This window comes from Urocitellus parryii, chromosome 11 (assembly GCF_045843805.1).
Source record: "Urocitellus parryii isolate mUroPar1 chromosome 11, mUroPar1.hap1, whole genome shotgun sequence".
In the NCBI taxonomy this organism is placed as follows: domain Eukaryota; kingdom Metazoa; phylum Chordata; class Mammalia; order Rodentia; family Sciuridae; genus Urocitellus; species Urocitellus parryii.
Window position 1 is genome coordinate 25,422,629 of NC_135541.1, and position 25,461 is coordinate 25,448,089.

At 39.0% G+C, this 25,461-nt stretch overlaps 1 protein-coding gene across 2 annotated transcripts; it reads left to right on the forward strand.

The window, feature by feature from the left end:
• Window positions 1-7,770: 7,770 nt before the first annotated feature.
• Window positions 7,771-23,599, forward strand: Zfp69 (ZFP69 zinc finger protein). 2 transcript variants are annotated; one of them, XM_026412913.2, is made up of 7 exons: window positions 7,771-8,229; window positions 9,315-9,457; window positions 9,694-10,069; window positions 11,427-11,512; window positions 17,055-17,181; window positions 17,499-17,594; window positions 22,319-23,599. In XM_026412913.2, exons 3-7 carry the CDS (start codon window positions 9,946-9,948, stop codon window positions 23,449-23,451), a joined length of 1,566 nt encoding a protein of 521 aa, XP_026268698.1. In that variant the 5' UTR covers window positions 7,771-8,229; window positions 9,315-9,457; window positions 9,694-9,945; the 3' UTR covers window positions 23,452-23,599. The 2 variants fall into 2 exon arrangements, with proteins under 2 accessions (XP_026268698.1, XP_026268699.1); XM_026412914.2 differs by lacking the exon at window positions 9,315-9,457.
• Window positions 23,600-25,461: the final 1,862 nt, after the last annotated feature.

Below are 25,461 nucleotides of genomic sequence, written 5' to 3' on the forward strand. Positions count from 1 at the left end.
GTTCTTTTTACATCTTCATCCTTTTGTCTGGAATCATTTTCTTTCTGCCTGAAGTTCAACTTTGAGAATTTCTTTTAATGTAGTCTGCCAGGGGCAAACTCTCAGGTTTTGTTTGTCTGAAAATGTCTTTGTTTTTAACCATGTATTGAATTCTGTGTTGTCAAATATTTCCTCACAACACTTTGGAAATTTCATTCCACTATCCTGTTTTTCATTACTGCTGATGATATTGGCTGTCACAATGTCTCCTGTGTTAATTATCAGTTGCTTTACAATGTTGTTAGTTATTAATTGCTGCATAACAAATAACCCCAACACTTAATGATTTAAAAAATAAACTTTGAAGTATTCATGAGTCAAACATTAAAGAAGCTCCTTATATGGGAAGTACTGGCTCAGAATATAGTCAAGATGTCAGGTGAAGTTGAAGGCATCTGAAGGCTTGACTGGGTACAGAGGTAACAGAACAGGGAACAATTCATAGTTCTCTTTGCACTGACTCCTGGATTACACTGGCTCACTTGCATGGCTGACAGTTGATTCTGGTAACTCAGCTGGGTTTCCCCAGATGAATCAATCTGTGTTAGCTTTTCATTGCTGTAAACAAAATGCCTGACAAGAACAACTTAAAGGAGAAAAGATTTGTTTTGACTCATGATTTCAGGGGATTCGGTTCATGGTTAAATGGCTCCAACATCATGGTGGAGGGGTGGGGCAGAGGAAACTTGCTTAGCTCATGGCATCCAGGAAGGAGAGGAGGAGAAGACAGAGGGAAGTGGGGAGGAGAAGGGAAGAAAGGGCCATGGAGAAGCTAAACCCTTCTAGGGCATGCCCCGTAGTACTGGTCCCTCCCCTCAGGGTCCATGTAGGCATCAAGCGATTAATCTATTGATGAGGTCAGAGCCCTCATGCAATCACTTTGGAAAGCCCCACCTCTGAACCTTGCTAGGAGATCATGCTTTCAACAGGAGACTTTGAGGGACATTCCAGATATGAATCAATACAAAGAGTGTGCAGAGCAGAAATGGCAATATCTTTCATGACTTAACTTTGGACACTATCATTTCTACTACATTATTTTCTTTTTTGTCTTTGTTGATGGACCTTTATTTTATTTATTTATATATGGTGCTGAGAATTGAACCAAGTGCCTCACCCCTGCTAGGCAAGTGCTCCACCACTGAGCCACAACTCCAGCCCATCTACTACATTATATTCTTTATAAGCAAGTCTTTCTCACATTCGAGGGGAATCTCCACCCATCAGAGGAGGAGTGGGCATTTTATAAAATGACCATAGACTTTTTAAGAGTTTATCTTTGATCTTTAGCATTTTAAAATTTTACTATTATGTATCTAAGTGTGGGTTTCTTTTAATTTATCTTACTAGAAACTTGTTGTCTTTTATTTGTGATCTGGTTGCTTTTATAGGTACTAAAAATAGTCATTTTTTATGTGTTTAAATGCAGTCTCTGCCCTAGCTTCTTTCAAACTTATGTTAGAGCTGCTGCTCACTGCTCACTGTATCCTCCATATCTATCCTTTCTTCTCTCTCTCTCTCTCTCTCTCTCTCTATATATATATATATATATATATATATATATATATATATAATTTTTTTTTGTACTGGAGATTGAACTCAGGGCTTGATACATGCTATGTAAGTGCTCTTATCACTGAATTACATCCAAAGTTCTTTTTCTGTTTGTTTGTTTCTTTTTTTTTAAAGAGAGAGTGAGAGAGGGGAGAGAGAGAGAGAGAGAGAGAGAGAGAGAATTTTTTTAATATTTATTTTTTAGTTCTCGGCGGACACAACATCTTTGTTGGTATGTGGTGCTGAGGATCGAACCCGGGCCGCACACATGCCAGGCGAGCGCGCTACTGCCTGAGCCACATTCCCAGCCCCAGTTTGTTTGTTTCTTAATGTTTCATTCTAGATTTCTTTTGGCCTAGCTTTTCATTTAGTCTTCTTAGCTGTGTCTAATCTATTATCCATCAAGTTCTTAATTTTGTTACTGTATTTATCTATCATAATATCTATATTTCCTTTTTGCGTCTGCTCTATCAACTTTTAGAGCTTCCATGTACCTACCAAAATTGTCAGTTGTTTTTTATTTTATTTAAGGGGAAAAATTATTTTATTGTTTGCTTCTGATAATTCCAAGAGCAATTTCTTTGCAGGACTATTTCTAGTGGTTGTTTCTGCTGGATTTCACTCAAAGACTGTGTGTGTGTGTGTGTGTACATATATCAGGTTTGTGTGTGCTGGGGATCAACCCCAGAAGCAAGTAACACAGAGCCCTGGTTATTTTTAATTCTGTATTTGGCATTGCTTATGTGTAGAAAAAGTTGGGAGCCTACAATTATCACAGGAAAGTGGGGAGCTGAAACTCCAAATCTCAGTTCTTGTGTTCTGATGAAAGAAAATTTAAAGTCATACACAAAAAGCCACATAAGAGAACTTTATTATAAGTGAAAGGTGAAAGTAAAGTAAAAGCAAAATGACACAGTGGAAAACGAGAGAGAGAGAGAGAGAGAGAGAGAGAGAGAGAGAGAGAGAGCCATCTCTGAGCAGAGAATGACAAAGGAGACAACACTGTGTCCAAATTGATTATTTACCAGAACTGGGGACCACTTTGTGTACTCTTTGCCAATAAGGTGTTCAATTCCTCCTTCATGTCAGGCACCAGAGTTTTTTTTACCTTAGTTGGTCCTCTCTGGAACTGTCATGATGGCCACCCTACTTAGAGGGCTTTTATGTATAAGTCAGTCCCACATAAATGTGGGCACTGGATCAATAACTGGTCAGAAGTCAGTGCACCTGTGCTACTAAGGAAATTTTCCTTCCCAGACAGATGGAGATACCTATAGTCATAATTCCTAGCTTCACATCAACATCAATGGACTCTGTCAAGAGTTAGTCCCATTAATTCCTTTCTTTTGACTAATTTCCTCATTAGTTCCTTTGCTTTTGTTTATTTTCTACAAATTAACTACCACCCTTTGCTTTCTCATCTACTTTGAAAGTAGTTTAAAAAAGACCCTAATGTTATTTAAAGAACACTTATGAATTTGCTATGCATTTCACTGCTCATTGCAAGCTACTACCTAACACAAATAACAATGCTTTTCTCTACAGGTGGTTTATATTTTATCAGGCACCTGGTAAAACCACAGAGATGAACTTGTAAACTGAGATTGTTTTAGTCACTTTTTCACAGCTGTGGCTGAAAGACCTGACAAGAACGATTTGGAGGAGGAAAAGTTTATTTGGGGGCTCAAGGTTTCGGAGGTCTCAGTCCATAGACAGCAGGCTCTATTCCTCAGGGCTTGAGGTGAGGCAGAACATCACAGGGGAAGAGTGTGGTGGTGGTGGGGGAAACAGCTCACATGATGATCAGGAAGGAGAGAGAGAGAGAGAGAGAGAGAGAGAGAGAGAGAGAGAGAGAGACTCCACTTGCCAGACACAAAATGTGTACCCCAAAGGCATGCCCTCAATCACCTACGTCCTCCAGCCACACCCTACCCACCTTCAGTTACCACTCATTTAATTCCCATCAGTGAATTAATTCACTGCTTAGGTGAGGGCTCTCATAACCCAATCATTTCTCCTCCAAACCTTGCATTGTCTCACACATGAGCTTTTGGGGAACACCTCACATCCAAACCATAATATTCTGCCCCTTGCACCCAAAAGTTCATGACTATCTCACAATGCAAAATACATTTAGCCCATTACCAAAAGTCCCAAATATAAGGTCCTTGCTTAGCATCTGGATGGCCATCTTTAGTGATAGCCGCCATCTTAAGGAAAAAGTTTCACTTTCCCACCCTTGGGAGTTTCTGAGAAAGAAACTCCTCATACCAACCAACCCTAACTGCCCACATTAGGACCTGTTCAGCTCTGATTCCTGAGCCTCCCCCATAAAAGTCCCAAACCTCAAGCCTGTTTTGCCTCTCTATCCTATAGAGAAATAGCCTTTATTTGTGAGCTCTGACAAATAAACTCTCGTTTGTAACTCTGCCTTGTCTCTGTCTTTCATTTCTCGCTTACTCATCTCTTGTTCCTCACTTTCCCTTCACCCAATGTCTCAACAGTTCCAGAACTGCCCAAAAGCTCAATCCAAAGTCTCTGGGATTCAAGGCAAACTTGCATCATGAGCTCCTGAAGAAATAAAAAATGATTTACAAATATGCAATATGTAAAGGTATAGAGTAAATATTTTCATTAAGAAAAATATGGGGGGCTGGGGATGTGGCTCAAGTGGTAGCACACTCGCCTAGCATGCATGAGGCACTGGGTTTCATTCTCAGCAACACATAAATGTAAAATAAAGATATTGTGTTCACCTAAAAAAAGTAAAAAAATAAATATTAAAAAAAAAAGAAAAATATGGGTAGAGAAAGAAGGGATAGGACCAAGGCATTACTGGCGAACAAGTCCTGTAGCTCCATGTCTGGCATCTGGGGCACATGACACGGCGATATTCTGTCCAAAGGACTTGTGTAGCTCTGCCTCATGGCCTTGTTGGTTGCAGCCCTAGTGGCCTTTCTGTTGGCTTGTCTCTGTTTAATTCCTGTAGCTTTCCTAGGATGATGTCCCATGTTACTGGCGTTTCTTAATCTCAGGGGTCTCCGGGACAGCTTTGGCTTCCTCCTCACATCTCCATACTTTGTCCTCTCAGAGGGTGTCCATGGGGACTCCAACCCTGCTGCACTGTGCCTGGCCTCCCAGACCTTCCTTTGAAATCTTGGAAGCCCCCATGATTCCCTAACTCGAGCATCCCGCATTCCTGCAGAACCATCACCACATGGTTGCCACCAAGATTGCCACCGTCTGGAGCAGTGGTAAAGCTTCCAGGGACCCTGACTGCAGCAGCCTCTGAGTGTCTGGGTGGCTGAGCATGTTGAAAAAACTTCCTAGGCGTCCTAGTGCAAGGATGCCCCTTTGGTCTCTTTTTTACTTTTACTCCCTGAGCCTGAGATGGGTGTGGTCTTACCAGCTCCTGAGATACCCTCAAGCCATCTGTTTTATTATTTGGGGGCAAAGCCTTTAGCATTCCTTAGTGGCTGTAATGTCTTTATCATTTGCAACTTCCTTAGCCCCAGTTTTACTCCTGCCTTTGAAGTCCAAGTTTTTCAAATCTTTCTTTTCTGCCTTCTCCTGAATATCAAAATAAACTTTGGCTAAAATCCTCCAGCACTATCCATGCCACTGCCTGAATGCTATGCTTCTTAGAAATTTCTTCCACCAGATTAAGAAGTCCATTGCTTTTAAAATCAACTTCACAGAAAGTCTCAGGACATGGACCAAATGTAGACAACTTCTCAGCCAGAACACAATGTGAATGGCCTCAAATTTTAATAGAGTCCTCCTTCTTTGAACCCTCTTGAGCGTTGTCTTTACTGTCCACAGTCCTATTGACATTCTAGTTGTGGTTTGGATGTTAGGTGTCCCCCCAAAAGCTTGTGTGTGAGACAATGCAAGGGGATTTGGAGGAGAAACAATTGGGTTTGAGATCCCTCACCTAAGCAGTAAGTTAATTCACTGATGGGAATTAAATGAGTGTTAACTGAAGGTGGGTAGAGTGTGGCTGGAGGAGGTGGGTGATTGGGGGCATGCCTTTGGGGTACACATTTTGTGTCTGGCAAGTGGAGTCCCTCTCTCTTTCTCTCTCCTTCCTGATCATCATGTGAGCTGCTTCCTCCCACCACCACACTCTTCCCCTGTGAAGCCCTGAGGAATAGAGCCTGCTGTCTATGGACTGAGACCTCTGAAACCTTGAGCCTCCAAATAAATTTTTCCTCCTCCAAAATGTTTGTCAGATCTTTTAGTCACAATGCAAAAAAGCTGACTAAAAGAAAGATCACGACTTAAGATTTTTTTAAAAAGGAGAGAACTCTCACCAGACACATATCTTGCACTTCCCAAGTATCAAAACTGTGAAAAATAAAATACCTGTTGTTGAAGCCAAAAAAACAAAGGAAAGTTGAATCCAGCCTGCAAATAACTCTAAAGGTGTTTCACTTCTTATTCATCTTTATTCTAAGGATATAAATTTTTGTGGTCCCAGTTTTTAGAAGGACCTCCTCCTATTTCTGTCCCCATTTTGTTGTGTTTAAGTATTTTTCTTTGAAGTGCAAAAGGAAGGTTATAATTTTCCAGCTGACAGGGCCAAACAGCTTCTGCCTTTCTTTACCTTCCCGGATGCTAGCTTTCCAGGTTTGGTCTGGTAATTCCCTACTGCCTTGCCATCTCTTAGATGCCTTGTTATGGCTCTATTTTATTCTCCCCTGACAAATCTATATGTTGAAACCCTAATCCCCATTACCTCATAATCCATCTGTATTCAGAGACTTGGCCTTTAAAGAGGTAATTAAGTTAAAATTTAGCATTTGGATGTACTCTAATCCAATCTGAATGGTGACCTTATAAGTAGAGGAAATTTAGATACTATCACATCTATGGCCCAGTTTTGCCAGAGCAGTGAGATAGGTTGCCAAGAGCCAAGGCATAAGGCTTTATTGAGAAATGTTTATAGGGAAGTTCCAGTAGGGCTGAACAGATAGCACTCCAACCCCCACTGTACTTCTGCCAAACAGTGCCACCTCTTCCTCATGGTGTTTTGTCCAGTCGTGGCCAGCTGCATGAGTGACAGGTGTCCATCCCTACAGTGCCCTCAGTTCTTTCCCAGTTACCACTGAAAGAGGAGTTTTACATGTTAAGCAGCATAAGCTGTGACATTATCAGCATTATCTTGCTTAGTTTGCTTGTATGGCCAGCTCCCAAGGAACAACTGTCATGATGTACATGCAAGAAAAGAAGCTCTTACAGTTAACATTAACTTGCCTTAGTTCCTGGTGTGCATAAGTCAATGTCCTTCAATGTAATATATATCTGGACATTCAATTGGCCCAGGCTTGCTCTCATTGTTCCCTAACGTGGCTAGGTTTTTGGGAATATGAAGAGAGCACTCAGGAACATAATGTTTTAATGTTCCTATTTTCTTTAAGGATGATATGAATACACAGACACACCAAGGGCACAGGGACGCTTGCATAGTGCACAGTACACATACACATATGTATGCACGTGCTACACACACACACACACACACACACACACACACACACCTTGTGAGGACACAGAAAGAAAGCAGCCATCTGCAACCCAGGGAGATAGGCCGCAGGAGAAATCAAACTAACTCCCAGAAGTTTGAGAGAATGTATTTCTGTGGGTTAAGCCACCTGATGTGTGGTATTTTTTTTTTTTATGGCAGCCTTAGCAAACTAATACATATCTCTTTAAACTTAAAACATGTATTCCAGAAAATAATGTAATTATTTTCTGAGGCTCCTGCTATCACCTGAGGGCATCATTGATTTATTTTCCTACTTATTACTAATTTCACCAGAATGAAGTCTCAAGAGAGCAGGAAAGCGTGCATTCTGTGCTGCGTCCTAAGATCTTGTAAGGACGCGTGGCGGGTCACAAGCACCAGGAAGAGAGCTGCTGAGCCAGTGAATGAATGCAGGACGCCAGGCTTCCCCATCAGCCTGCCGGCCTTGGGGCCCAGCAGCCCAGCCGGGGCAACAAGGGGGTGGCCTCATAGGGCGCCGCCCCCAGGGTCTGGGTGGCCGCGGACGCGAGCCAGGGCGCTCGGCGGCTTCCGGCTTCCGGGTGCTCGGGCGCGCGCGTTGGCTCCGGGGAGGGCGGGCGGCGGGTTGCGGAGCCTCGGCGAGACGCGCGGGCGTAGGGCCGGGACTGAGCGGCTCGCGTTGGGTGGGCGGGCCGGCTGGGGCAGGGCAGCGGGCTGCGGGCGTCGCTGGCCATCTGGAGGGCGTGTCCCGGGGCGCAGGCGCTGCAAGACGCCCCGCTTGGCCTCTGAGGCCGGGTGCACTTGGCCGTGGCTGCTGGCTCGGGCATTAAAGCCACCGTCAGCGCCGGTTCAGGGCGCCCTCCCATTCCAGCCCCAAAGCCACCCATCCTAGAGGGCCCTGGATGGAAATTTGGAAGAAAGCCTGGTCCAGTCCGGAGGCCGAGGGCCCTCCGGGCTTCAGAAGGACGTCTAGGCGAACGCTGGACGTCGTGGACGGTCCGTAAAAGGGTGGGAAAGAACAGAATCTGTTACCACCCAGTCCTTCTCTGGAGACCTCTGCAGCAGAAAGGCTCGGGAGCGAGCGTCCCCACGTCCCAACCCTGGCCCTCCCGGCGTCCAAGGCCCACCCGGTGAGTACTCCTCTGCTGGTCTACCTCTCTTTTCCGGGCTGGCCTATCTGGGAGACCTGTGGGGGTGCGAAGACTTCAAAGTGAAGCTCCTCCGTCATTAACCGCTTCTTAGGGACGAGTCCAAAGTTTCTGTACTTCGATAAGGAGTCCTTTTTTTTTATTTTTATTTTTTAGTTTTAGGTGGACACAATATCTTTATTTTTTATGTGGTGCTAAGGATCGAACCCAGCGCCCTGCGCATGCCAGGCGATCGCGTTACTGCTTGAGCCACATCCCCACCTCATAGAGGTCCTTTTTTAATATTCAGGGGTAGGATATTTCCTATAATCTCCAGTCTCTAAGGACGCACGCAGTCAATAAGTCTCTTCTCCACGAACTTCAGAAAGTCGGGCCACCCGCCCCCCCTTTTAAAATTTTTTAGTTGTAGATGGACACAGTATCTTTATTTATATATTATTATTTAAAAAATATTTTTAATTGTTGATAGACCTTTATTTTATTTATTTTTATGTGGGGCTGAGGATCAACCCAGTGCCTCACACATGCAAGGCAAGAGCTCTACCATTGAGCTATCACCCTTGCCTGGGCCACCCCCTTTTCCACCGAGCTGTTTTGAGGACTCCAGATACACTGGACCTGGTCATGGTGGAGGTACCTGCCTAGATGCCAGTGGTTGGATGAGTTGATTTGGGTTGTTTTCAAATCTGCCTGCTACCAATAATTCTGTAGGAGCCCTCGTTAAACTTAAAGTACTATATTTATTCCATTTAAGCATTAACCCCTCCCCCAATTTAACATTTCCGAACCCTGGATGCATTTTATCAGTTGTTAGGCTTCACGGGTGATGATGTATCTGTCACTGTTTGCCCCAGCTAAAACAGCTATGTGATTATTCCATCAGTTAAGATACTAAAAATGAACTTTACATGCATATTTCAAATTATTTTTTAAAAATAACTTTAAAAAATAATGGTATGACGCAGCACAAAATAAAAGGTTTATAAGGGCTTGCTATATGCTTAGTGTTGTCTCAATTAATCAACATTGCAACTCTACAAAATGCAATTACTATTCCTATTTTATAGGTGAACAAACTGAAGCTCACAGAATTGAAGTGCCTCAGAGCTTTTATTGGCTAGTGTCTGGGTTCTAGCCAGGCTGTCTGGTTTTAAAGCCTGTGTTGACTCCCAAATCTGGATCCAAGCAGAATAAGCATGTAGCTTACAAGGTGGGAAATCAAGGCAGATGTTTGTGCATCTTTGGATGTTTGCCTATCTTTGTGTTTGTGTGGAATCGGGAGATGGAAGCTACATCCAAGAAATCTGATTATACTTACTCTTGCATTGATGCCACACCATTGTATTAGATCTTTTGCATTTTAAAATATATTTCTGCAGGTTCTGGAGTTCTGGCCCTATGAAAAGTGTTTGTGGATTTCTTTTTTCTTGTCTTTTGTTCCTCTAGAATGATTACAAAGCCATGTACTTAAACCAACTCACCTGACTGCCTCCCAAAAAATGGTGTCCAGTTTTCAGAGTTGTTAAAGTCACTCCAACCTCTAGGGTCCTCCAGGTCCTAGTCCTGCAGGGACATGCCAAAGCCCCGAGGGCAGAAGATTGCAGTCTAAGAAAGACCACGCAATTGCCAAGCCTCTCATTGGAGGTTCTGGCAATTTCCTCCCCAGAAGTGGACAAGACCAGTTGGTCGTGCATCATCATGCCTCAGCAGCTCCTGATCACCCTGCCCAAGGCCAGTACCTGGGTGAAGTTACACCATCCAAGGAAGGCCAAGGAGGAGGCGCCCTCATGGGAGGATGTAACTAAAATGTTTGAAGAAGAAGGTGAGAATAGACTGAAGGAGGGGGAAGAAGGAGGTCTCATTTATGTGAACAGATGTACTTCATTGAGGTTGTTTCTTGGGGAGAAAATTGGAGGAAAGAAGGTCTTTGAGGGGGTTCACTCGTGCTGAGCTCATGGCTTTTGGGGTAGTCTATCTGGGAGAGAAAATATTGGGCTCCCATCTCAGGCTCTTTTTCAATATGTGCTCCGTGCTGCTCCCATCTCCTGGCATCAGATAAAATACATGAGCGGAAGCTAGAATAGAGTTATTCCCCACCTCTGGCTCTTAAATGTGGGAATGTGATTCACATGTAGAGGGATCAAAGGGTTCTGACTCTCAAGTCCTCTGAAGGGTTTTCCAGCTCAAGTTCTGGTCATTTTAGCCACTTATTGGTTAAAAATATTTAACCAATATTTTTGACAAGCATCAGATTTCCACCCCTCCCCCTCGGAGAGGCAGAAATAACATGCCTGATTCCTCTCATATTACCTTGAACTATGTGAATTAGCAGGAGACATGTCTAGGACATACCCACCTTATTTAGTGGTCTGGTCAGGAGAAGATATATGGAGAGAGGAATAAATGTGTCTCATGTGATGTCCTCATACCTCTAATACTTCATATCCAGCCAGTATTTTTATTGTATTCCATCTATGTCAGGCAGGGACTTTGGCTAAGCATCTTGAGAGATTTGGGGGCAGGGAGAAGAAGAAGAAGAAGAATTATCTCTAAAGCTGATTATTAGTTGAAAGAGTAGATAGATATACAACCAAATCAAAAGAAGATAGCTTAAGAAAAGCTCTTTTGGAATCCTGAGGAAATATAAGTCAGATAGATTGAGTTGAGTCTGGAAAAGTATCTGAAGCTTTTTATAGAAGATTTGGAGGAAGTATAGAAAAGTGGGTACTTTGATGAGAGGTTTAGAGAATGGCGACTATTTAGTCTAAATGGGGGTTAAGAATGTGAAGTGGGATTTTAGAACAAAGAAGTGGCCTGATAGATTTGTGCTTTTGACCATTGGGAAGTATCAATACCCAAAGCAACACACTGCAGGTCCTCCTCACTAAGGAGTTTTGGGCTCCTTTGAGTCATTCTAGATGTCCCCCCAGATTTTTTATTATTTTTTAATTTTAGATGGACACAACACAATCTTCATTTTATTTTTATGTGGTGCTGAGGATCGAACCCAGTGCCTCAAGCATGCTAGGTGTGCAGTCTACCACTGAGCCACAATCCTAGCCCTAGATGTCCCCTTTTGTGAATATTTTTGGGGGGAAGAGTCAGTGGGTCTACAGAGCAGTTCTTGCATTTGAGAGATTTGAGTAGATGCAAAATTCATAGTTCTTTTCGTTCCCTAGTTCTGCTGTCTCAGGATGCTGCTGAGACCCAGGAAGAAAGTTTAGAGGATGAATTGACCCCTGACCTCCTGACAGCAGAACCCCAGGTGGGTTGGAGCTTCCTCATTTTCTTAATAATGCTTCTTGTTTTTTAACCTGTCTGTTTTGGGAGAAGTGAGTGGGTTGAGACGAACAAGTTCAACTATGTGAGTTGCTCTCATTCAGAAACTTGAGCTTCTGTGGTGACAGTATCTCTGCTCATAGGGGCCTTCCTGCAACTCTTGTTTCTCACCAGCATCTTGATCTGATATTGTGCTATTTTTTGTAGAGAAAGCATAATGAATGATATTTCCAGCTCCTAAAAACCAATGGATTTTACTTGGGATCTAAGATAAATGTCAATATAATATTCAAAATCCATAAGTGAGATGAAATTCTGACATTCTTAGTGATATATCCATATCATTGTGAACTCTTTAAGAGATGACCCTTGGCAAAGTGAGAAGAAATGGCCACATCTTTGAGGTGGGGCAAAGAGCAGGAGCAGCTTTAAGAGCAGTTAGGATAGCGTGTCAGAAATGGGGTCTTCACCATCTGGTGGAAACATGGGTAAAACAAAAGGAAATTAAAAGACTTTTACAGAGGTATTATTGGAGACAGAAGAGTTGTGTTTTTTTTAACATTTATTTTTTAGTTTTATGTGGACACAATATCTTTATTTTATATCCAACCCAGTGCCTCATGCATGCTAGGCAAGCACTCTACCACAGAGCCACAACTCCAGCCCAACACAAGAGTTTTAAGTAAAAAGAACTTTAAATCTGAAATTAGATGATATTGGATTTGATTTTATCTGATATTAGATGGTGCACAGTTTGATTTTCTCTCATCTTCCTTGCTTGGTGTCTAGGGCAATTTTTTTTTCTTTTGGCTCTTTACAATCTATTTCCTTAGCTAAGAAATTTAGATGCTAATGTCTGCCTTCTAGGGTTAAAATTCATTCCAGTTATTTATGGCAATATGGAAGAAATCATAGTTAGTTAAATAATAGATTAATTATTTAAAGAATCATCTTTTCTCTACATTCTACATATCTGGAATCCCTCACTTCCTAACATTTATCAAAAAGTAGATTCCTTAGCGATGGGAAAGGATTAAATTTTTTTTAAATTGAAGTATAAATGACATACAGGAAAATACATTTAGGAAATGTATTCTATTTCGACAATGTGCATGTACCCATGTAATCAAATTAATAAAGAGAACATTGCCTCCATCTCACAAAATTCCTTCTTGTGCTTTCCAATTTGTACTCTGCTCCAGCCCTCATAAGGAATACATGAAATTTGTATTACTTATTATAACTGCATATAAATCCACAAATGTCTTTTTTAAAAAATATTTTTTAGTTGACACAATACCTTTATTTTTATGTGGTGCTGAGGATTGAACCAACTGCCTCACATGTGCTAGGTGAGCACTCTGCCACTGAGCCACAACCCCAGTCCCACAAATGTCTTAAAAGAGTTTAATTTTAAAAAAGAATATAGGGGCTGGGGTTGTGGCTCAGCAGTAGAGTTCGAGACCCTGGGTTCGATCCTCAGCACCACATAAAAATAAATAAGTGAAATAAAGGTATTGTTAAAAAAAAAGAATATATATTCTGTAATTGTTTATGGTATTCGATAAATATCAGTTAATTATTTGATAGTAATGTTCAAATCTGCTATATCCTTGATGAATTTTTGTCAGTTTTTATCAATTACTGAGAGGATATTAAAATCTATAATCATGAGGCTGGGGTTGTGGCTTAGTGGTAGAGCACTTGCCTTGCATATGTGAGGCACTGGATTCAATTCTCAGTGCTGCATGTAAATAAATGAATAAAATAAAGGTCCGTTAACAACTAAATAATTTTTTTAAAAAATCTGTAATCATGATTTTATCTGTATCTCTTTAGTTCTATCAACTTTTATTTATTTGAAGTCTATCATCAGATGCATAAACACGATTGTTGTCTTCTTGAATTGATGCACTTATTATTATGAAATATCCCTCTGATTTATGGCCATACCACCCTGAATGCACCTGATCTTGTTTAAAATGCCCTCCTTTTTTAAAATTTTAAATTATAAATACACAACTTTAAAAAAAATCTTTATTTTTATTTGGTTTATTTTTATGTGGTGCTGAGGATCAAACTCAGGGCCTCACGCATGCGAGGCAAACACTCAACCTTTGAGCTACAACCCCAGCCTTAAAATGTCCTCCTTTTAAAAACTGTTGGTGTCTTTATAGTTAAAGTGTGACCTTTTTAAATGTGGGTGGGTCTTGCTAGTTTAGTCTATTTACAGTTAAAGTAATCATTAATATGGATGAGTCTAAGTGTAGGTTGTTCTTTGCTATTGTCCTTTCTGTTCTTTTTTTCTTTGTTCCTTCTCTCCTGCCTTCTTTTGGATTAAATCATTTCTGAGTATCCCATTTTATGTCCTCCAGTGACTTTTTTTTGTATTAGGGATTGAACCCAGGTGTGCCTAACCACTGAACCACATCCCCTGCCCTTTTTATTTTATGTTTTTATTTTGAGACAGGGTCTTGCTAAGTTGCTTAGGGCCTCACTAAATTGCTGAGGCTGGCTTTGAACTTGTGATTCTCCTGCCTCAGCCTCTCAAGCCACTGGCATTCAGGCATTTACCACCACACTTGGCCACTCCAGTGACTTTTAAGCTACATTTTTTGTTTGTTTGTTTGTTTGTTTTGTTTTAGTGGTCATTTTATCATGGTATACATTTTTAAATTTATTTCAGTTGCTTTGAATTAATATACCATATTACATGTTACTATGAAAACATATTTCCATTTACTGCTTCCTATTCTTTGTTCTATCATCATCACGTATTCTACCTTTTGTGTTACAAACCCCACAATACATTGTTTGCATTTTTGCTTTTGATGGTAAATTGTCTTATTTAAAAATTAGGAAACCAGGTATGGTGGCACACACCTGTAATCCCATGAACTCAGGAGGCTGAGGAAGGAGGATCACAAGTTCTAGGCCAGCTTCAGCAATTTAGAAAGTCTCAAAATAAAAATAAAAAGAAGAGCTGGGGGGCTAGACACAGTGACACATGCCTGTAATCCCAGTATTCCCAGTGACCCCAGAGGCTCAGGCAGGAGGAGGATCGTAAATTCAAGGCCAGCCTCAGCAATTTAGCAAGACCTTACCTCAAAATAAAAAATAGAAAGGACTGGAGATGTAGTTAAGTGGTAGAGCACTCCTGGGTTCAATCCTTAGTTGAAAACCACAAAAGCAAAAAAATAACCCGAGTCTTTTGTATTTGCCTACTGCTTACTAATTCAGGTACTCTTCATTTTTTAAACCTTTTGTTCCAAATTTCTGGAGTTTATTTCCCTTCAATCTGAAAAACGTTATCATTTCTTGTAGTGTAAGTGTTCTGGTGACCAATTTGTACAGTTTTTGTTAATCTAAACATGCCTTAATATTTTCTCTTATTTGAGAATCCTCTATTGGATTAGAATTCTAGTTTATTTTTTCTTTAAGTATTTTCAAAAGGTTCCATTATCTTTTAGCTTGTATTGTTTCTGATGAGGAGTTGCCTGTTATTCTTATCATTGTGTGATGTGTCTTTGTTTCATACCAATTTTTTAAATTGTTTTTATTTGTTTCCCTTTTCTTACCATCTTTTCTTCTGATAGACGTTCATCTTGGACTAAACTCCACTTGGGTTCCAGATCTTTCGCCTGCTTTTACAATCTTCACCTTTATTTTGTTATTCAGCAGTTTTGCTGTGATATACATAGGTGTAGGGTTTTTTTGGGATGTGGGTAGGTGTTTATTTATCCCTTTTGGGGTTTGCTAAGCTTCTTGAATTTGTAAGTTCCATCAGTTTAGAAGTTTTTCAGCTACTTTTTCTTTAAATATTTTGCTTTCTTCTTCTGAGGTTTCAATTATATCATTTGATATTAACCCACAAGTTGTTTTTTTTCTCTTACTGCTCTAGTTTGACAGTATCTATTGACTCATTTTTAAGTTTTTCTGAGCTTGTCTTATTTACCTGGTCTACTTTAAGGCCACTAAATGAATTTTTCATACATTGTATTTTTCATTTGTATAATTTTTATCTCTTTTCTAGCATTTCTGTATCTCTCTAAAGTTATTTCCATCTCTTTATCCATTCTATCTTTTATTGTAAATTCTTTAGCATATATTTAAATAATTGCTTTGAAGTTCTTATCTGGTAATTTCAGTGACTTGATTATCTGTGTATCTGTTTTGATTTTTATTTTCTTGATTATTGGTCATATTTCCCCCTTGTTTACACATCTATTTATTTATTTGTTTGTTTAGTTTTTTGGTACTGGGAATTTATCCCAGGGTCACTTAATTACTGAGCTACATTCCCAACCCTTTTTATTTTGAGACAGAGTCTCACTAAGTTGCTTAGGACCTTGCTCAATTAATGAGGCTGTCCTTGAACTTGGGATCCTCCTGCCTCAGTTTTCCAAGTTGCTGGAATTATAGGCATGTGCCACCACATCCAGTGTCTAATAATTAAAAAAAAACTATATATATAAAAACAATGGAATATGAGGGGAGTGTGTGTGTATAGATAGATAGGTTTTTGTTTTGTTTTGTTTTATTGTATTTTTAAGATAGTCTAAGTTTTTTCCTCTGTCTGTTGGTTAAGATGAGGGGCTGATTATTCTTATTCCTCCTGGAGCTGTGACTGAGCTCTGGCAGTGGTACATCTTTAATTTGATTGAATTTTGCCTCATTGCCAATGCTTCTCACCACCACTAGGGGGCAGTCTTTTTTATCTTTCAGTATTTAAGCTAGGAAGGCGGTCGACTACAGTTCCAGACATTTGTCCATCTTGGACTAAACTCCATCTGGGCCCCAGAATTCAAGCTCAGCAAGAACGCATAGGTATTTGATGAAAGTATTAGGAGCAGAAGTGCCTGTCCTACCTCCATTCCCTACCCCTTCTGATCTCATCTTCTTCTACAGTCCCCTTCCCTAACCTACTCCATCCATGCTCTTTACCTTTTGTTCCTCAAATAAGCTAAGAATGTTCTCATCAGGTGCAAGTGGCCTGTAATCCCAGGAGGATCTCGAGTTCAAAGACAGCCTCAGCAAAAGCAAGGTATTAAGCAACTCAATGAGACCCTGTCTCTAAATAAAATAGAAAATAGGAGTGGAAATGTGGCTCAGTGGTCAAGTGCCCCTGAGTTCAATCCCCAGTTCCTGCTCTCCTACCCACCAAAAAAAGAATGTTCTCACCTAAGATTCTTTACACCTCCCTGGAATGCTCTCCCCACAGATTTCCTCATGGTTCTTCCTCACTGAATTCATCTCTCTAGCCAAATATCATCCTTTCAAAGCAACTTTCTATAAGTACTCTACACAAAAGATCATTTTTACACTCACTTTGGGTCTCCCTATTCCCTCTGATCTGCTTAATTTTTTCTAAGGCATGTATGATCATATGTCCTACATATTTAATATTTACAGTAATTTCAAAACAGATCCAGGGAGGCCCCTGGTAAAATTGATTTGGAATCTCCCAAAACTTTGAAAATGTCAGAAATCCTTGGACTCTAACTGAAAAGGAATGTTTGATGTTCTAGGAACTGTTGACCTTCAAGGACATATTTGTGGACTTTACCCAGGAGGAGTGGGGGCATTTGGCCCCTACTCACCGGAATTTGTACCGGGATGTGATGCTGGAGAACTATAGGAACCTGGTGTCAGTGGGTAAGGATGGATCATTCATATATCCAGAAACCTGCCCATTATAGAATAGTCATTATTTCTAAATTATCAATATTGTAAATTCTTTGGAGACTTGGCCTTGGGTTCTGCATTAAAGATGTATTATTCCTTTGAAAACCAAGCCAGGGCAGATATGATTCCTTGGGGATCAACTTTACTTTATAGAGATAGAATAGAAAGACATGCCCCTTCCCATTCTCAGAGCCCCTGAATACCAGAACACTAGAACTAAATTCTAAGGATGGTACTTAGACATAAACATAAATATTCATATTCTTTCTCTTTTACTTCATAACCAGGATATCAGTTTTCCAAGCCTAGTGTGATTTCCCAGTTGGAGAAAGGAGAAGAGCCATGGATGATACAGAAAGAAGGCCCAGGAAATGACGTTTCAGGTAAGACCAAGGGAGATGATAGCTTTTAGTATGTGGGTTAGTCCTCAGGGCCCTCCCAGGTGGCCAGGAACGCTCTGGCTACTGGACAAGGGATGCACTAAACCTAATTTTACCCCTCTCTCTTCACTGAGCCCTTGCAAAAGTCTCTCAATAATATGATTATTGGTCATATTTTCCCCGTTTACATATAAACCACAATTTATTCATTTTTCTGTTGGTATACTATATTGTTTCCAATTGTCCTCATTAAAGTTAAAGTTGATTTTCCTTCTTTCTCCAGTATCCTAAGTCCTGCTCACCTAAAGCTCTTTCCTCTAAGTAGTCAGATGTATGTGGTCTCTCCACAGAAAACAGATCTCTTTTCAGGACTGTACAAATCTTAATTTTCTCTCTTCCACTCTATTTCCACTTTTCCCCACATTTTATTTTCCAATTCCAGTTTTCATCTCTTTTTAATTTACCTGTCTTATTTTTTGGTAATAGCTACTTCATGAATAATCCTGTAAGAGAAAATAGCACAGGATTCCTTCTCGCCCAATCCAGTAGCAATTTTCCTGATCTTTGCTTTTATTATGAAAAATTTTAGACATTTTGAAAGGCATAGAGAACATTATAACACATTTCTATGTAACTTCCATCCAGATTAAGAAATAAAAGTTGAAGCCCTGCTGTTCCTCTCCCACCTTTCAAAATAACCACTCTTCTGTTTAAATATTACTGTTGCCATTTGTCTTCTTACTTTCATTACATACATATATCCCTAAACAACAGCATTGTTTTACACATTCTTCAAATAAATGATATATCTACTTTCCTTGCATCTTTTAAAAATATTTATTTTTTAGTTGTAGTTGGACACAATACCTTTATTTCACTTGTTTATTTTTATGTGATGCTGAGGATCGAACCCAGGGTCTCGCACGTGCGAGGCGAGCGCTCTACCCCTTGAGCCACAACCCCAGCCCTTTCCTTGCATTTTTTAAAAAATATTTTTTAGTTGTTAATGTATCTTTATTTTTTATGTATTTATATGTAGTGCTGAGGATCAAACTCAGTGCCTCACACATGCCAGGCAAGTGCTCTGCCACTGAGCCATAACCCCAATCCCCTTTCCTTGCTTTTCTTGTTCAACACTGTTGATGTTACTCTATGTTGTTCTAGTTTATTCATTTCCATTGAATTAATAAACCACAATGTATTCATTTTTCTGTTGGTATACTATGTTGTTTCCAATTTGGGGATTACAGAGATGCTGCAGTCTACTTTTGTGCACATAACTGCTCATATATGTATTCAAATATTTTTTCAAGGTAGTTGGTAGAGCAAAATTGCTGGGTAATGGGATATATATGCCTTCATTTTACAAGTTATTACCAAGTTCCTCTTCAAAGCATTGTCACCAATTTGTATTCCTGTCATCAGGTTTTGAAAGTTCCCAGAACTTAGCATTTCTATCAATACTTGGCATTGTCGAACTTGAAAATTTTTGTAAATTCAGTTGGGTGAATATGATATTATTTCTTTCATTTTCCTAATTAGTCATGAGAGGAAGCATATTCTCATATTTGTTGAACATCCATCCAAGATTCCTTCTCTGTAAATTACCTATTATATCCTTTGCCAATTTTTCTATTATTTATACTTATTAAAATTAGTTTTTAGAAAAGTGTGTGTGTGTATTCTGGATACTAATTGTTCATAGCTTTGTTTTATAAATGTTTTATCTCAGCCAGTGACCCATCTTTCGTTTTTAAAAAAACAATGTCTTTGGCTAAGCATGGTATTGCACATCCATATTCCCAGTGTTTTGGAGGTTGAGGCAAGAGGATCACAAGTTCAAAGCCAGTCTTAGCAACTTAGCCAAGCCCTAAGCAACTTAGTGAGACTCTCAAAATAAAAAAGGGCTGGATAAGGCTGGGGTTGTAGCTCAGTGGTAGAGTGCTTGTGTAGCGTACATGAGGCACTGGGTTTGATCCTCATCTCCACATAAAAATAAATAAATAAAATAAAGGTATTGTGTCCACCTACAACTAAAAATAATTAAAAAGGTGGGGGGGCTGGGGATATGGCTCAGTGTAGCTCAGTGGTTAAGTGCCCCTGGTTCAACCCTGATACCAATCAATCAATCAATCAATAAATAAAATGTCTTTTAAAGGATATGTATTATTAAATTTAATTTTACTTAATTTATTGTTTTTTTCTGTGTCCTTTTTATTATGTAAGATACCCTTTTCTGCCCTGTTATCCTCCATTTTACTATATATAGATGATATATTCCTTTATACTCCTATATTTTTAGAAAAGTTTTTTAGTTGTAAATGGGCAGAATACCTTTGTTTTATTGATTTTTATGTGGTGCTGAGGATTGAACCCAGTGCCACACACACACACTAGCCAAGCACTCTACCACTGAGCCACAACCACAGCACCTGTCTGTATTTTTAAAGATTTGCTTTTCATATTTGTTTGAAATTCATCTGGAATTTATTTTATATATGAGATTTTTTAAAAAGTCTAATTTAACTTTTTCTACATGGACATTTAGTCCAGGAACCATTTGTTGGATAATTGGTGCAGCTATGTCACATGTCAAGGTTCTATGCTTAGGTCTATTTCTAGGTTCTTTTGCTGGGGGTACTGGGTATTGAACTTGGGGGCACTCGACCACTGAACCACATCCCCAGCCCTATTTTGTATTTTATTTAGAGACAGGGTCTCACTGAGTTGCTTAGCATCTCGCTTTTGCTAAGGCTGGCTTTGAACTCACAAACCTTCTGCCTCAGCCTCCCAAATCGCTGAGATTATGGGAGTGCGCCACTGCGTCTGGCTATTTCTGGGCTCGTTCTGTTCCATTTCATTTTTAAAATTTTCTATCCCTACTCTAATTCTAGGCTGTCTTCCTTTACTGTATTCCATAATGAGACCTATTATCTAGTAGAAGTAGTGTACCCACTTTGTTTCTTAAAATTGCCCTGGCTATTACTTAACCCCTTGCTTTTGCATATGAATTATATAATCAGTGCATTAAATGACAGACACAAATGCTGTGTTGCCATTTTTATTGAAACAGAATCAAATATATAGATCAATTTTGAGAAGATTAACATTGTTATGATATTGAATCCTACTATCCAGGAACATGACATATTTTTCCATTTATTGGTATTTATTATAAATTTTTGTTCATTAAAGTTTTAGGATTTTCTCCATAGGGTCTTGTACATATTTCATATTATTGTTAAAATTTATTCTGGAAGTTGTGCATTTTATTGCTATTATAGATGATATATATATTTAATATTTAGTTTTTAATTTTAGGTGGACTCAATATCTTTATTTTATTTTTACGTGGTGTTGAGGATCAAACCCAGCGCCCCACACATACCAGGCAAGCGTGCTACTGCTTGAGCCACATCCCCAGCCCATAGATGATATATTTTTAAAAATTGTTTTCTGCTTGTTGCTTGTGTGTAATAACACAATTTATTTTTAATATTGACTTTTTATAGGCAGCCCACCTTGTTTCACTCTGTTATAAATTCTAATAATTGTATATTGTCTTGTGGTTTCTCTTCTGCAACTTGTAATAATGAAAACAATAGGAGATAAGGAAATCATTAGGTGGTACAACACTTCATTAGCATGTACAAGACCCTGGGTTTTCTCCCCACCACAACCACCACAAAACAAAACAAAATACCAAAAGAAGAAAATAATAATAAAAGGTACCCTGAATGTCCTTGCCCTGATTCTGGATGAAATCTCAAAGAGGTCTAATAGATGGTCCAGTCTCTAACATGAACAATCTTGATTTTAGTAAAATATTTATTGAATTCAGTGAAATAGTAAAACTCCCAATATCATTCAGAGTTAAATTTTGGTTTTTCCTTTTCTGTGGGCCTGCTTCAGGCCTGAATACTAAATTGGGGAGGGGTACACAGATGCCTTCTTTTCTCTTTCACTATTGTCTTCTCTTCTTCCTCCCCTATTCTCGACCAGAATCAGGGACCTGAAGAGCATAGACTTTGTTATGCTTCTATTCATTTATAATTTGGAATGTAAAAGCACTAATGATTATTCTGTGTTGACCAGGTTAAAGGATATTTTCCTGGAACCTAGCAGCAGTAGCAATACAACTGTCTGGGTTTCTTACATAAATAACATTTTTTTGCATAAATAACATTTCCATGGATGTATTAATATCTCAGGAAGCACAACTAAATACATACAAGTTTTAATAAAGGACAGTGTAATGTTCTTGTGCATATTCTTAGTTTAAACCCTAGTCTTTGAATCAGTGTCTCTTCTGTTTCTGCTGAAATGGGGAGAGGAACATTTTATCTTTCTGAGATTGTTTTCCAAAAATAGTATCAATGAAAAAATATATATTCATAAAGACACAGCTTTGAAATTTTATTACTTATTAGTAATGGAATTGGTATTTATTGGTACTAAATAGTACTAATAGTTCATTAGAATTATCAGAAATAACAGTACTAAAAAACTCTAGTTTTACTACAAATGAATGACACATTTAACCTATTCACTGTTTCTTAAATTTTATTTCCCATTACCTCTCCAGGTTGCATAATCATATATAAATATAGTCAAAAGCTCATGTGCTTTATGTATTGTTGCCTAAATCTCCATCATATTCCCATTACTGTAATTAATTAAAAAAACACAGTGAAGATGAATTATTTGCATCTTTTCATTTATTTCAGACTCAAAGAGTAAAACAGGAACCAATGAGTCAACTGCAAAGAATGACATTTCCCAGGAACATTTGTATCATGACATTATGATGGAAAGGTTCATAAGGGATGATATCATTTATTCCACATTGAAAAAAGTTTCCAGATATGATGATGTGTTAGAAAAGCACCAGGAAACCTGTGGAAGAAATGTGAGACAAGCCATTTTGACCCACAAGAAGAGAGTCCAAGATGTTCACAAATATGGGGAAATTATTGTGAGTTCAAATATTTTGGAACAGAAGCATCATAAATGTGACACACCTAGAAAGAGGAAAAAATACAAATTAGATTTGATTAATCATCCAATAAGTTGCATAAGAGCAAAAATCTATGAATGTAATATATGTGAAAAAATGTTCAAACAACCCAATCATCTTACTGAACACATGAGAATTCATACTGGCGAGAAGCCTTTCAGATGTAAGGAATGTGGAAGGGCCTTTAGTCAAAGTGCATCTCTTAATACACACCAGAGGATCCATACTGGTGAGAAACCCTTTGAATGTGAGGAGTGTGGCAAAGCCTTCAGACATCGCTCATCTCTTAATCAGCATCATAGAACTCACACTGGGGAGAAGCCTTATGTATGTGACAAATGTCAGAAAGCTTTCAGCCAGAACATTAGCTTGACCCAACATCTAAAGACTCATTCTGGAGAGAAACCTTTTACTTGCAATGAATGTGGGAAAACCTTTCGACAGATTAGACACCTTAGTGAACACGTAAGAATTCATACTGGGGAGAAGCCCTATGCATGTACTGCATGTTGTAAGACCTTTAGTCATAGAGCATATCTAACACATCACCAGAGAATCCATACTGGTGAAAGACCCTACAAATGTAAGGAATGTGGAAAAGCATTTAGACAGAGGATACACCTTAACAACCATAAAACTGTCCATACAGGAGTGAAAGCATATGAATGCAACCGCTGTGGGAAAGCCTATAGGCATGATTCATCCTTTAAGAAACATCAGAGACATCACACTGGAGAAAAACCTTATGAATGTAATGAATGTGGAAAATCCTTCAGCTATAATTCATCACTAAGTCGACACCATGAAATACACAGGCGGAATGCCTTCCGAAGTAATGTGTAAAAAAATATTTATTTGATGAGCACAAAAGCCACATCTGAATCAGTGATTCTTAGCTTTAAAATTTCAGGACTCAAATAAATTTGAGAAGTTGATTTAATGATGGCAACTTTAAATTTTGCCCGTTGTGTAAATAAACATTACATTAATAACTACTGACACTTCTATACAAAATACTTAAAATACAGTTCTTCAAATTAAATAAATTAAGTATCATGAAATATTTACAACATATTTTTTCCTGATTTCATGGTGGATTAATAAATTATTACCTCATGGGAATTCACTGATTTACAGTCCAGCATTTGGGACATACTATCTAAAATACCACCACTCTTATTTTTTAGATTAAAAAAAAATTTTCCCCATGGGGAATGTGTTCACATGATATGAAGTTCAGAAAGTGCAGTTATATACAATGAAAAGCCTCCTCCACCCATTTCCCACCACATAATTCTGTTATCTAGAGGCAATCATTTTTTATAACTTTTTTGTGCACCCTTGCAGATTTTTATCTACAATCAAAATAATACAAATATACTTTTCCTTTTTAAACATAAACAGCAGCCTCCTGAACAAAAACACCTGCACATTACTTTTATTACTTAATATATCATGGGGGTCACTCTACTATATAAAGCACTGAATCATTCGTTTTTAGAGCTGCTTAATATTTCATGTATCAATATATTTTAGCCACTTCACTATGGATTGACTTGGGTTATTTCTAATTGTTTATACAATTGCAATGAATAGCTCTACACATATTCATTACACATGTAAATTTTATAGGTAGGGCAAATTCCTAGAACTGGGATTTCTACACCTGGGGGGTATGTATTAGCAAACAGTCCTTCACAGAACTTGGACCAATTTATTTGTTTTCTAGCAAAATGCAAAACTAAAAGAGCCTTCTTTGAGGCTGAAGCATCTCCTGGACCAGTTGCTTTGTCAGCCATCAAAGAAGCATCATTCTATATTTTGACACATGGCCTATAATTACTAGCTGAGCTATATCTCTGAGAAACAGCAGCACTTGCCATCTCCAGCTCCAATAAGAAAACCTTATCTTTATTTCAGCTGAAGGAGAAGGCATCTTTCCAACAATTGCTTCACTCTTTGACTTTTGAGCCTGGTACCTCCCTTTAAAGAGATTGGACCACTTACCTTGACGAATATAATATTGGCTGCAACCCCTCCACCTGGAATGGGGACGAACTGACGGTCAAGGAAGGGTACTTAGTGGCAGGGTCTACCATGGATGACTGACTGTACATTGTGTAGCATTTTACAGGACGATTTTGTTAGCAAATTTAACACATGGAGGGAGACAGGAGGGACGTGACTTTCTAGTTAAAAAGCATTAACGAATGAGAATTATTTAACATTGCTTTTTAGATTATGAAAGATGAACACCAAGGCCAAGACCTGTAATTCTGTGCTTAGTTTTCAGTGATTCTGTGTCAATGAATTTTCTTTTAGCTCTCACTACCCAACCACTACTCCATTTATAATCTAGACCTTGTCAGAATCCTCTATTATATATAGTCCTACCTTTTAGTTTCATTTCTCATTCACTTTTCTGCTTCCCATATGGGCTCTAATATCAGTATAGTAAGACTCGATTGAGTTGCAAATAACAAATCAAGAAGGGTTAGTATAAGTCTCAAAGGAGGATATTAGATATTAGATCTTAGTGTATCATGAAATTCAGGAGCTGCAATACTTGCTAACAGTGAACTGAGACCAGAAGCACTTTGGACAATCCCGGTCATTTTCTCTCTCCATCTCTCATCTCTGCTTCTGTATCTTCATTCTGTACTACCTACCTCCCCTGCCCCAACACAGACCACATATAACAGCTGATTACAAATCCCAGTTACCATCAGCTCCATGTTTTGTATAGATAGAGAAAAGCTGCCTTCTTTTTCTTCCCTTCCCGGGGGGGAATCGTTATTTGCCCAACTAGGTCAGGTGCCCACCCCTAAACTGCTGGCAGAGATCTCAGCTACC

What these genes read in the sequence shown, in the direction of transcription:
- Zfp69 (XM_026412913.2), top strand. Translation starts at nt 9,946, where the DNA reads ATGCCTCAGCAGCTCCTGATCACCCTGCCCAAGGCCAGTACCTGGGTG. An exon ending in TAGGAACCTGGTGTCAGTGG is followed by an intron (nt 17,182 to 17,498) that starts GTAAGGATGGAT and finishes CTTCATAACCAG; the next exon opens with GATATCAGTTTTCCAAGCCT. An exon ending in CCCAGGAAATGACGTTTCAG is followed by an intron (nt 17,595 to 22,318) that starts GTAAGACCAAGG and finishes CATTTATTTCAG; the next exon opens with ACTCAAAGAGTAAAACAGGA.